Raw genomic sequence first — 13405 nt, 5'->3', positions numbered from 1 at the left:
TCACGCCTTTGTCCCACATTGTTGCCTGAAACACTATAGTCTTCTTTAATAAGCCCATTTCTCTTATTTCTCTGCATTTGCTCTCACCAGGTGCCTCACAGAATCCATTTTTGGTCAGCTTTTTTCTCTCTGCTTGCTTAATGGCCTTCTATGCCTGCTTCTGACCTAGATTCCATTAAAAACATGTCCATAGAAAGTACTTTCATGTCGTGCTTTCAAGTTAAACATCACATAAAATAAACCTCAGGTCTAAATTGAGTCCAGACCACTGAGTCTGATTTGAACACTGATAAACTAAAGTTTCTCTGCTCGAGAAGAGCTCAAGTTTTCCTTCTGGATTATTGCCCAATTCTAATTTTTCAGGGTTGTTTTTGTTTAAGAAATTTGAAATTCTACCTGTTCCTGTTATCAAAATAAAACCAACAATAAAAAACATTCATGGTTCTATCTATAAGAAAATTATCATATGTTTATCTGTTATATATTTTAACTCTTAGATTCATAAAGTAGGCAATTGATGAAGATTGTAAAAATTAATCACCATGAGACTTTAGAAAAAGGAACTCCAAGGGTGTAGTTCATACCAATGCAGAAGTATCACACCAATCCCATATACATATCCCAGTTTGGTACTGGGGTAAGTAGCTGGTAGGGCTGTCTATCTCCATGGTTCTGACAAAGGTAAAATTATTTCTGTACCTGTTTTTAAAAATGCACAAAAAATGCCCCTAAACCGATCTTTAGTTTCTAAATGTTACCAGTCTTGCTCTTGTAAAAGTTAAATCTAGCTACAGGTGCAGTCCTGCTTCTCTCAAGATCAGTTCCAAAACTTCACAACAGCCCAAGCATAACAACTTTTTCCCTCAGCTATAGAAAATGCTAGAGCATGTGACTAATAGAATTATCCAAAAGGCATTAAATATATTTGCTTCCTTGAAATAGTTCATTAGTGCTTTTCAAATTCCATTTCAAAGAACCAGCTAAGAATTATCATAAGAATCTGTAACAGTGCCATCAGATAACATATTGGTTATCCTGTAGTCTGAAGGAAGACTTCTTTGCATTTTGTAATAGAGAAGATTAATGTATTTTTTATAATATGGTTCACTGAAGAGCAAACATTGATTTTCTTGAGATTTCTAGTTAGAAAAAAGGAAAGATGGTGTTCTGAAATAGGGAACCGGGTGATCAATAATTCTAAATGTAATAATTTCATCTGAACCTTCACACCTGCCAGTCAGACGTAGGCTATTAATCCAACTCTGGTTCCTAAATTTGATTCTATAGAGTCAGAACATTCAGTGACAAAACCTGGCAAGAGTAGTTTTGAATTCAACTGTCAAAAAACACAAATTTTTCAAGAAGTTTGGAGCTAAGAATTTTCATCATGAGAAACTGAAGAAACAAGGGGTTGAGAGCAGCTTGGGGTGTGTGAAGAAACTGTCTCAAACTACTGAACAATCCTAGTTTGGACATACAGATTTCTGACATGCTTGCACTTACCAGGCAGCTGCCGAAGCCCACCATCCTAGATGCAAAATATCTGTTACCGTAGGCTGGAAAAAAAGAAAAGAGATTTATGCTATTTCTGTGAAAACCTGAATACTTTTAAGGGCAATGTCAGTCACTGCACAAGGGGCTACTGACCACATAAGCAGAACGAAGTCCAGCTCCTTGCTTTGGCTCTTCTTCAGGATCACAGACTGACTGATAGTCATATGACTTGTTAAAGGCATACAGGGACATATTAATCAGGTTTCGCATCAGGCCAGGATCAATTTCACCAAAGAATCTTCCAATCTGACGATGGAGAATTTGTGGAGGTAAGTTAAAATATTTCCAGATATTTTTCTCATTAAAAAGTGAACAGTTCAGATTTTTTCCCCTGCTACTTTTTCTCTACATAACTCATGCAGTTGTGCTGTTGATGTATTTATTCCTTTCTTTGACTGTTTCTCTCCCAAACATTTGGCTGAAGAATACTGGTTAGACAGTAATTGTTAAATGCATTATCAAATTAAACCATCCTGCTTGGGAAAGAGCAAAAGGAACAGAAGAGAGAGGGTGTGTGGGTGTCATAGAGCTTGCTCTCACAGGTCCATTAGTGCCTAACAGCCTAAAGGTGGAGCATAAAGAATGCAGCTTGGTAGAAGTGTGGCATCTTCAACCATAAATGAGATTGTGAAAAAGATTTAAAAAATAACTTGACTTTCTGATACAGCTAACTTTTTGTGATTTGGAAATGTTATTCTATAGATAAGTTAAGTGTGAAATATTTGTGGGTTTTTTTCATTAAACATCTTCCTATTGTGTTTCATGTTCTATCCTTAAACATATACATACCTGTTGTGTATATTCATCACGATTTGACATCAAAAGAAATCCACCATCATCAAGGATAACACAGTCCACGTGCTATTATAAGAAAGTAAGACATTTGTCAGAAAATATTAGTCATGAGAACACTCTGTAAAAGCTATTTGTTATTCAGCACTTCAGAAGAACCTTCAAATCTATTTTGCTCAGGCTAAATTGCAACCCCATAGCCAAGGGCAAATGTTAAGCTATAATAAGTAGAATTATCGGTATTATAAAAGTTTGTACAGATCAAAGGCTTATTTGTGGCTTAATTTCATAAAAGTTGTTTTGTAAATTCTCATTTGCTCAATACTTTGTTAGCTCTTGGAGTGCTATATCATTATTAAATCTGATTACAGTTGAATCCCAATTCATACTAAGGGATGATAACATCTCATGTGCTTCAGCCATGCTTAAACTCCTTTCCCGTTTGCAGCTTTTAATGGAAGAAGTCTTAAGGGCAGACTCAGCTTGCTAATCATGTTTGTTTTCACTAACCAAGGACTGTAGCAGGTTTCTTCCATGTGTCAGGTGCAGGAATGGGAAGCCCACTGGTTCCCTATGGTTTGCACTTTATAAAAAGACCCTTGAAGTCAGAGATTGGAGAGATGTCAGTGAGGCCAAACAGATAAACTCCCAGGGTACCCTTTTTTGATGTAATTCTTGTATTTAATCATCTTCACACTCCACAAAAGAGCTCACAAAAGACCTAAGCAGAGAGAGCTTTTAAGCACATGGCAGAATCTGATACTGTGATTGCCCCTGAAGCTGGAGCCGGGCTCTCCTGAGTGCTAACAGAGCTGTGGAATGACTTCCAAAGGGCACATCACATATTCTGGTGCTTTCCCGTTTGCATTTACCTTTCTTTAAGGTACTTTGCTTTTGGTGTTGTTTTGGTGGTTTTTTTTGTTTTGGTTTGGTTTTTTGCTTGTTTGTTTTTTGTTGTTGGTTGGTTTTATTTTTAATAATTCCTTTTCCTCAGGAAAAGGGTAACAGATAACCTGAGTATAACTCCTCAGACTAAAAGGAGCCTCTTGCTCTGAAAGTTACCATTACATTTTTCTTCACATAATTTTCTCTTGCTCTTATTCTATTATTTTTTCTACCCTATTATTGTTATAACCTCCTTGCAATGATTCTTTCAATGATTCTTTCTTTCTTGATTGAGGTCCTGGAGTGGGTCCAAAGGAGGGCAACTAGGCTGGTGAAAGGACTCGAGCACAGACCCTATGAGGAGAGGCTGAGAGAGCTGGGGCTGTTCAGCCTGGAGAAGAGGAGGCTCAGGGGAGACCTCATCGCTCTCTACAACTACCTGAAAGGAGGTTGGAGCCAAGTGGGGGTTGGTCTCTTTTCCCAGGCAACTCTCAGCAAGACAAGAGGACACAGTCTTAAGTTGTGCCGGGGGAGGTTTAGGTTGGACATTAGAAAGAATTTCTTTACGGAGAGAGTGATCCGGCATTGGAATGGGCTGCCCAGGGAAGTAGTGGATTCTCCGTCCCTGGAGATATTTAAAAAGAGACTGGATGTGGCACTCAGTGCCATGGTCTAGCAACCGCAACGGTGGTTCAAGGGTTGGACTCCATGATCTCTGAGGTCCCTTCCAACCCAGCCAATTCTATGATTCTATGATTCTATGAACTACTTCACTTGACCTTTGTACCCTTTTTCACCCTCTCCTATCCTAATCTTCATTTCTGTCTCAAATCACAAATGATTTCATCCTGTTTTGTGTAAAACTAACCCTCTAATAATAATGATAGAATAACTTTCTTAGAAAAACCTAGAGAGAATTAGTGAATTGTGATAATCTGTCACTTACTCATAAACTAAACATATTCTTACCATACTGTTCCTCTCACAGCCACAGATTTCGCTGTTGCACTAGAAAAGAAAGTACAGTAATCTTCACTAAAGTGTTTCAAAGAAACTGTATTTTTCAGTTATATTACTCAATCAAGGACAAGTAATTTGATTTTAACAAAAAATAATTTTTAGTGTGCATTATTAGAAACCTCTGCGAACAGCCTGTGTTTGCTAATTATCAGAAACTCTACTGCCTTTAACAAATCCTCTGATACATATGTTTTTTTAAGAACGTTCAATATATTTCAGATAAATGGCTTGGGGGACTTGTCAGGATATCATTGTTGGAAGTATAAAAGAAAGAAAGAATATGTGCATTACCCCGTGTTTGAGGTATGGAAAGAAAACCCCGAACAGATGCTGCCAAAAATCTTTTTTTTTGATCGTGAAAAGTTTCATGAGTCTCAAAGGATGGGATTCCCATGTTATAAAGAAAACCACCACCTCCATTTAGCTTTTGTGGCTTTGACTACTAACATGTTTTTCTTATTTTCTTGCAACTCTCATTACAAACACACAAAACTGTCTCTGCATTGTGCTGTGGGCAAAACTACTAGGTAATGCTGTAGTCATTGACTTCAAATTAATTCTGAGATATTTCGCTCTCTTTTCCAGTTATGTGGTTTTTTCCTTAACTGTTCCGACATTTAGGCAATGCATTTTCCTAGCCATCAAACCACAGCTTTAATAAAATTGCCAGACACATTTATTGTATCCCTCAATATGCAACCAAACAAGCAATCTTGACTCATTCATTTGTACCACAAGTGTCTTCATTTTGTATCCCTTGTTTCTCTATCTTCTATTAAATTCTCAGTTTTTCCTTTGCTTCAGCCTTTCCTCCTTTGCATTTGCATCTAAGCATTAGATATAAAGAATGAAAAGTTTTGCACCTGTTTCATTAAGTTCTCCTAAAAGACTGTGATGTTGGTTACAATATAAATCCTTATGGTTTTGTTCTTACCCAGGCTCTATAGTACATAAAAATAGATTCACCTTTTTTCTGTTTTTAATTTTGCTTGGGTTTTTTTGGTGGTGGTGGGTTTTTTGGTTTGTTTTTTAGTTTAGTTTGGTTTTTGTTTTTTTTTATTTTATTTTTGTTTCTTGGTTGTTTTTTTTTTAATGAAATATTCTGTTGCAGATTTTATTCAATGTTACAGCGTAATCTCAGTAGGGAGCCTAATGGCTAAAATATGTAATTTTTCTTTGTCTTTATTCATGTTCTATAATTATGAAAGCAAGCAAAATACAGCCTGTTTCAACACAGATTCATTTTGTGTATCTGGATGATTTAAATACAACTACTTGGCAAGTACACATCAGTGTGACTCTGGCACTTAGAGCTGTTGGACCTATTTGCATCTGAAACTTTGAGAAATGCAAATAAAGTTCAAAAAGGATTTGGTCAATTGCTTACCAGGCTCTTGATTGTGGTTTTTGTGAAATTTTCCATCCAGCTGGTTGCATCAATTTTTATTCCAACAACTAACAGGAAATACATGAAAGTCTTTTTTAGTAAAATGAAAAAAAAAAGGTGACTGTAGAATCCTTAAAAAATGGAAAAATATAATAACATTTGTATTATTAATTTGAAAAAGGATTAAATATGAGTCTTGCTCAGTTGTCTGGCCACAAGTATCCTTCATGAGACTAATTATTCAGTCCTACTCAGACACAGGCAGATTTTTGGTTTGATTTCTACTAGCAAGATTAAAACAGTCTCAGAGAGAGGAATATTATATAAAGGGAAGTCACTTTGAAATCTCAATTAAATTTCTAATTCACTGCTAAGCAACAACTGGAAACGAATGTATTTAGAATTTAAGCACCTCACCTGCTGGTTTCAGAAGCTTCCCATTAATTGTTATTTCCACAGCCTTGCTTACCATGATCCCTGTTTCATAGCTATTGGCACCACTTTCTGAGAGTACAGAAAAGGGAAAAAAAGAAGGAAAAAAAAATCAGGCCTCTTCATCTGAAAATGAAATTAATGATTATTCAAATACCCAGAATAATTTAAAAAAAAAAATCATCATTCAGAAGCACTGGCCTGCATTTGTCACCTGTTATAGTTTAGGTCACAAGTACTGGGATGATTAAGCAATATTTTTGTTTACTTTTCTTCATTCACTTTTTGTACACAGTTTCACTACTTCATAAAGTTACTGTAGCCTTTTTTTTTTTTTTTTTTTTCTGCAAACAGAGCCATGAATAGTTTTACACATGGAAGCAGCTCTCTTAAAACCAGGATCAGAGCCAAAGATTTTATCCTTCTGTCTTCTGTGTATTTTTCAGTGCAGGGTATACTGACACCACTCACTAACCAACAATTACTTCTCTGATGGACTTCAGCCTGTTTTCAACACTTCTTAGTATAAAAAAGCATGTTTAAAGTACATTCCCTGGAGCTATTTGAGGAACAACAAAGGCAACAGGGAAGTTAATTAGTTAATTAGCTTGTTAATATTTTATTGAGAAAAGATGTAATAAATAAGTATAAAATAGGAGTAATAAAAGTTCCCATATGTTTAAGGAAGAGAGTAGTATGTCACTTGTGGTAGCATCTGCTTTTAGATGAGTTTTGAAAGGGTAACGCTGTTTACATTGGTAACAAGCACTTACTGTTGTGCATATATGGGTTTTCAGTGTCATGGTACTTCAGAAAAGCTGGTTTTGGTGAATGATAACAATTTGAAATAGAATTCAAAAGCAAAGATTAAATTAAGTAGCTATGCAAGGGACAGAGTTGTGATCTCTAAACCCTTATACCTGCTCCCCAATTTAGGTTTGGTGCCAAAGTATACAGAACTTAGATCAAATAAGGCTTTTTTAGGTCCCTGAGTGGAGTTCTCTTTCACTTCCTTTTAAAATAACTCTGCCAAAGCATCTCCATAAAACAGCATTTAAGTATAGTAAATTAACACCGATACTGTGCATGTTTTCAGCTTTGATAATTCTGAGCATACAGGGCCACCAGAATTGATGACAAATTATGCTGTCTCTTTTTTAGTGCCCTCATATCTCACTTTTCCTTAATAATGGGTGATTTCCTAAGATTTTTTTCTTATGAAGTCTTCCACTTATGTCCTTTGCCAGTGACCCCTATACAGATTTGTCAGTGGTATGGAAAACTTCCACAAGTACACTTAAATTGGACATTTCAAAGCAGTGATGACTTACTGTTGTAGTATGGAGCTGTGAAAATATAGTTGTCATTATCTAAACTCCTTTTGTAGAAGCTGACTTCATAAGTTTCAGCATTCTCCAACCAATCTTCTCCTGCCCTAATCACAAAAAATATAGTGATCTCAAAAACAGATAGTTAAGGTCTCATTAAAGCTGTGCTGCAGGGCTTTTTTTAATGTTTTGCAGGTGGAAATATTGTGAGATTCATTCATACCATCCTTAAACTTTGACATCTTTCACTAGTTAATTGCCATGTAACTATTAAAAAACCCTTGGGAGAAAAACAAGCAAACAAACAAACAAAACCAACAGCATTCTTGGAACACAGATCATATGTAAAAATTTTTAGTTATATCAAGACAAACACGACAAAATATGAAAAAAGCTTTATAACATATGCTATTTCTTGAGAAATCATCTCAAAGATTTGGTATGATTAATAACACCTAACAAAATAGAAACTGATTTTACAAGGAAATCTTGGGAAACACTGAATAACCTAAGAGAATAGATAAATTTACCATTTGCCAGTATATCTGTACTTCTGCCCTCACTATTCCCAGACTGGGTGTCCAGTGAACTATATGACCACTTTCTCATTCTCTTTTTGCTCTCTAGAAATGCATTTTTCATGCTTGAAGTCCTTGGATCATTTGGTTTGCTTCTTATTTGTCTAAAAAAGAAATCATCTACTGCTTTACAGTATATGCAGCCTGCAAGCCTGCCAAACAAATGAGCATTTAGGAGTAATTAGGGATTACAGTAGCCCCCATTACTACTGCAAGGGCACTATTTTTACTGCTATTCACACTAATTAGAAACTTGGATTATAAGGATCTATTATAGATCACTTTCAAGCAATAGCACAGGTGATGTAGAAGAAAAACGACATTCCATTCATTTCATACTTATCTATACAGATTTGACAGTAAAATTTGGTTTTCATTCAATAAATCCATTATTTAACATTTTAACCTCCCATTGCAGGTTTCAGAATTTGTCATATTATACTATTTTATAATATTTTTACCTTTTTGGGAACACTCTAGTTATTCCACCATCCGTAACAACAAATTGTGCTACAACACCATCACTGTAAACAAAAATAAAATTCAAAATTAAAACTGATTTAAATTCTCACCATTCCCTATGTAAATGGTGGTTATTTAAGTGCATGACCACGAATTAAATACCTATCCTGTGTAAACATTAACATAGCTGTATACACACAAGCATGTGTACTATTTTTAGTATAAAACTATCTAAATCATTGAAAAGGATACTTACAGAGACAGCTTACTCCAATAACTTAGAGCAAGTTCATTTGTAAATCCTGCATCCAGCAATACTCTCATGACCATATCAGTATTACCTACCAAAAAAGAATTAAGACAGTTGTCTGGAAATATATAACAAGGGGTTTCATTAAAAAGCTAAAATGAAATTCTAAGTTATAAAGATGCACGTTCCTTCAGTTATGTGGTTTAGCAGAGATCCTTATTGAACTGATCAGCAATCCCTGACAACAGCATATTAGAAAGACTCAGGGAATGCAAGACAATGTTTATTCCAACTGTTTATAGATTATTAGCAATAAAAAACAGACTTGCATGCATAAAAAATAAATCCAAACAATGATTATTTCATGAGAACAAGATTTTAATCCAAGACTGATGGTTCATTTAAAAGTTTATCTCCCTATTTATTTCAGATGGAGTTTAATGCCCAGCTGAAATACATGAGTTCATTCCCAAAGCCCAGTACTCACCACTGCAGCAGTTACATGAATGTCATCTTAAACAACTCAAGCACAAGTGAGATCTCTTTAGCTACTTTGTAAATAAGCTACAGAGCTTCCTTATTTTTTATTCTGGTTATTGGTTATGTTGGTTGTCAGCTCCTTTACTATACTTATTTTGGTTGCATAAGATGACAAGAAAGCAGACTGGAGATTTCATTACAAGTCTATTTATTACTTTGCTCATATGCTCAAGAGAAAAAAGCATTATTTCAAAATACTCGGAGTGCATTAAAACAAACTGGTACTTGTTTGCTGTTCAAACATAATGCTGAAGAGAAACATGGAAATCACTGGACTGTGGATGTTCTTAAATGAACCCAGAAAACTGCAAACTGGTTTTAAAAGTATAACTTGGATTGCAAATTCCAACACTAGGTATTTCTACTGAAAAAGCAAGCAGTGCAATTACAAGGGGAAAAAAAAAAAAACTGATTTACTGATTTGTGCATGAAAGCTGTGATTCTGACTAATTCTCATTTATGACTAAGTGTTTTCCTAAGGACAAATGCCAGTCATATGAGAAGAATACTTACAGGAAGGACTGCTTGGAGTATTTCTGTCAATAAATTCAATGAAATTTAGAAGAAATTCAGTGTTGTTTTCAGATTTTTTTACATCATTGCAGTATTCTCTGAAAAACAAGATGTCAGTTTTCTCATATTTCCTATTCTACTAATGAAAAAAATATGGTTCAGCAATTTGAAAGTTCAGCCAAGAGTGTGCAACTACAATGAGGTGGCTGGCACAAGACCATGGTCACAATTGTATATTGAGCATATTAAACATTTCAGGCATCTACAGAAAGTAAGGGTATGCCTAAATCCAAATTACAAGAAAACTCCATGAATGAGATCCATGAAATTAGGACATAATAGAGTCTGTAAACTAGTTAAGAAAATTACCAATGAACTGTTCCTGGGTTAAACTGTACTGGAAAGTACACATGGTTTGCTGTTCAAAAATAGAAACACTTCATGGTTAACTATGACCTGATTTATGGGATGAGATCCTAACCTCTGAGATGAGGCAATTTTAATAAGACACACAGCCCATAATAATAATGAACATTCTTTGTTTTGACATATACAAAAGAGATAAACAGCAAACTACTGTTTTTTACATAATATAGTGAAAGCAATATATTGGGCAATTAATGGAATACAAGCAAACATAATAAAAGTCACTGGACATTTTGAAGGTAAATATTAGATGATTAGTATTAAACAAGGTTAATTAAAATTAAAGAGTATTCAGCAGTAAAGCAGAGAGCTCTCTTTTTAATTGAGCTTTTTATATTGAATCAATTTTCTGAACAAAAGAAGTCTGTTCAAGTATTTCATATGAATAAGGTATCTTAATACCCTTCACAGTGAAACCCAGCAGGCAGAACTTCCTTACTCTACCAAAATTCAAAGTCAACAGATGTCCATATCAGACAGGCTTTGTTCATACAGATCAGCATAAAAAAACTAGGGAATTCCTGGGAACCATTAATTACACCAAGTGATTACTGATAGCTTCAGTCACTTAGAAAAATTAACAGCTAAACACAGAATACATTTAAAGACTGTAAACTATGCTTTACATACAAATCAATCCAAAATAGAGTAAATTTAAAAGTATGTAGGAATTTATGTGATAAATAAGAAGTGCAACAATTCTTTACTGATCTTAATGATACAGCATTTACTTTATTTATCTTTTAAATGAGATTAAACACTTTATCTTGAAGTTGGAGGTTTCAAGAAGTTGGTACAGATTTAGAAAATGAGAAGCTAAGGTACAAAGTTTTAAAATCTTAAAAGTCACAACCACAAGAAATTAACATACACATAAAATTTCCATTTGAACATCAATAAATGATGACATGTCATATTATACATCTCTCTCTGATTAATTTCAAAAAGAGTCAGATCATGAAGATGCTATTTAAATTCTAACAAGAAGATGGAACTCACAAATCATTAATTTAATAACAGCTCTTTTGCTAAATATTTTTTCCAAAATGAAATTTATCAGTCAAGTCTGCATTTTGTGAATGTCATTTATCTGATCAAATGCCTATTTACTGCTGAAATAATCCTTGTTACTGGAAAATTAACCAACCTTGGTGCTATAAACGTATAGCCAACTTCATCAGAATGGTCAGGCGTCAGGGTTTCTGAAACTACAAAGGTGAAGAGTAAATATCAAGTAAGGAAACTGGGCTTTTTCCCATAATTTTTCTTCCCAAAACATGTGCCTGGCTTTCACATGCATTCACAAATTTAGAAAGAAATGTTCATTTTGATACACTTTCCTACCAAGACGATGTATATTTCTCAGTATTTGACAGTATAAAAAGAGATTACTATATTCAACATACACCTGGGATCAATAATGCATCTAAAAACTTAAGTAGAGAAGGCATTTTGTTAGCATGATAACAGGAAAACATATGAGATATTTTCCTTGGAATTAAAATCTGAGGTAAAGAAATATTTGGGACACCGAGTTGTTAGAACAAGTATGAAAATATTCCAGAATTTTCTGGAATAAATTTTAAAAACTTTTCAAAGGAAGAATCTCTCTAAGAGCTACTGAAAATAATGACTTTAAAGGCTGGTGTCACTGTACATTGATAGGACCAGACAAAGAAGGATTAGAGTTTAGCAAATTATTGAAATGTGCATGTACACAGAAAAACACTTAACTACTTAACTTTTTTTTTTCCTTCTATTGCTATGGTACCAAATGATCATGGGAAAAATCCTGAGATGTGGAATACAGAGGAACATATCCAGTAGGAAAAGAAATACAAGTGAAAAATATCAACTGCAGTAAACAGAAGGAAATTAAGCAACAAGAATATACTTGCCCTTTTTGATTGCCACTATCCATCAGAAAGAGAAAGCAGGGAAACAGAAAAAAACAGGGTAAAGCAAAAGGGGTCACAAACCAATATTTTATTCAACAGCCCCTTGAATAAAAATATTGTGCATAGATAGATCAAAGGTTCAATTTACAGCTGTAGTCTGGAAAAAAGACAAATATCTTTGAAGACTAAGGAATGTGTCCTTCTTAATTATATCTCAAACACCTTCTTCATACAGTGGCTATTTCAGGGGTCTGTTTTGCAGGTTACATTGATATAAGTGGGAAACCAGATGATCTAATCCATCAAGAGAAATATATTCACTCATTAAAACTTTCATTTTAAACTACTTACTATTTCACAGAGTTATAAAGTAAATCACTGATTAGTGAACACCTGCCATATTCAGGCAGGGCACCGTGGTAAAGGACAATGACTTTGTGCTAACCAAATTTTCTTTAAAATAGCAGTAACTATGCCTGTCAGAGAGTCTTTTCTAAGTTTTATTTAACTTCATTTTTGTTCCAGTTTGTTGTAACAGTTGGATAAAGTTAAAAGGCTGTGATATGTTTCATTTTTTTACTGTCTAATTTCAGTAAAGCTACATCTAATAAACAAAGAAAGCTTTTGAATACTCGTAAGTATAATTCCCAATTATCTCTCCAGAATCTGTAAATGGCTTCAAAGTAGTCTAATCCAAAAACATTCCAAACATCCACTAAAATTATTTGCAAAGTGCAAAATAACTACCTAGCTTCAAGCCAAACCAAATGGCACTTTCACATTAATCTGTTTCTACAGATGATAGAGGTAGTTTCCTAAATATGATACTGTACTTATCCTAAAAATAACAAAAATCTGCTTTAGTACTATAGCCTATTTCGTAACATTTAGCAATTAGAATGAAAAAATTAGCATCCAGACCCTTGAAATGACAGCAACAGAGGATACACAAAGCAATGATTCTATAGGTACAGAGCATGGGGGAAGGGACTGTCAGTGGAACTGGGGGACCTGTACATATTCTATCTTTATAGAATATTTCTTGTACCTTGGATGTTACAATGGGTTAGAATCATTGCTGCAGATTCTGGGTACAGCATGATAATATCAGTGATTTCCACAAAATTGATGAATATTAAGCATTGCTTTTTCAAGAGAATCTGAGACTTGGCAATACTAGATGAAACCAGGGAACCTTCATAGTACTTACATCTGGCTTGAGTTATTGGTTCTTCTATTTTAGTTTTAATATAATAAAAGCTGTATGATGGTAACACCAATGCCAAACTGCAATAGAAATGAGACAAGTAAAGTAATTATTTGTAGCAGCTTCTAGGTAT

At 34.5% G+C, this 13405-nt stretch overlaps 1 protein-coding gene across 1 annotated transcript in view; it reads right to left on the bottom strand.

The window, feature by feature from the left end:
* CACNA2D1 (calcium voltage-gated channel auxiliary subunit alpha2delta 1) overlaps window positions 1-13405 on the bottom strand; it is a 372848-nt gene that overhangs the window by 17184 nt on the left and 342259 nt on the right. Inside the window, exons 23-34 of the mRNA XM_030446297.1 lie at window positions 13276-13352; window positions 11315-11375; window positions 9742-9839; window positions 8695-8779; window positions 8438-8500; window positions 7402-7505; window positions 6056-6142; window positions 5639-5706; window positions 4201-4239; window positions 2344-2415; window positions 1648-1800; window positions 1504-1556 (exon numbers count right to left, since the gene is read on the bottom strand). Coding sequence (XP_030302157.1) covers window positions 1504-1556; window positions 1648-1800; window positions 2344-2415; window positions 4201-4239; window positions 5639-5706; window positions 6056-6142; window positions 7402-7505; window positions 8438-8500; window positions 8695-8779; window positions 9742-9839; window positions 11315-11375; window positions 13276-13352 — 960 coding nt within the window. The remainder of the gene's footprint in view (window positions 1-1503; window positions 1557-1647; window positions 1801-2343; window positions 2416-4200; window positions 4240-5638; window positions 5707-6055; window positions 6143-7401; window positions 7506-8437; window positions 8501-8694; window positions 8780-9741; window positions 9840-11314; window positions 11376-13275; window positions 13353-13405) is intronic.

This window comes from Calypte anna, chromosome 1 (genome assembly GCF_003957555.1).
Source record: "Calypte anna isolate BGI_N300 chromosome 1, bCalAnn1_v1.p, whole genome shotgun sequence".
NCBI lineage: Eukaryota > Metazoa > Chordata > Aves > Apodiformes > Trochilidae > Calypte > Calypte anna.
Note: the sequence above shows the minus strand (reverse complement) of the source record. Positions and strands in the feature narration are given on the sequence as shown.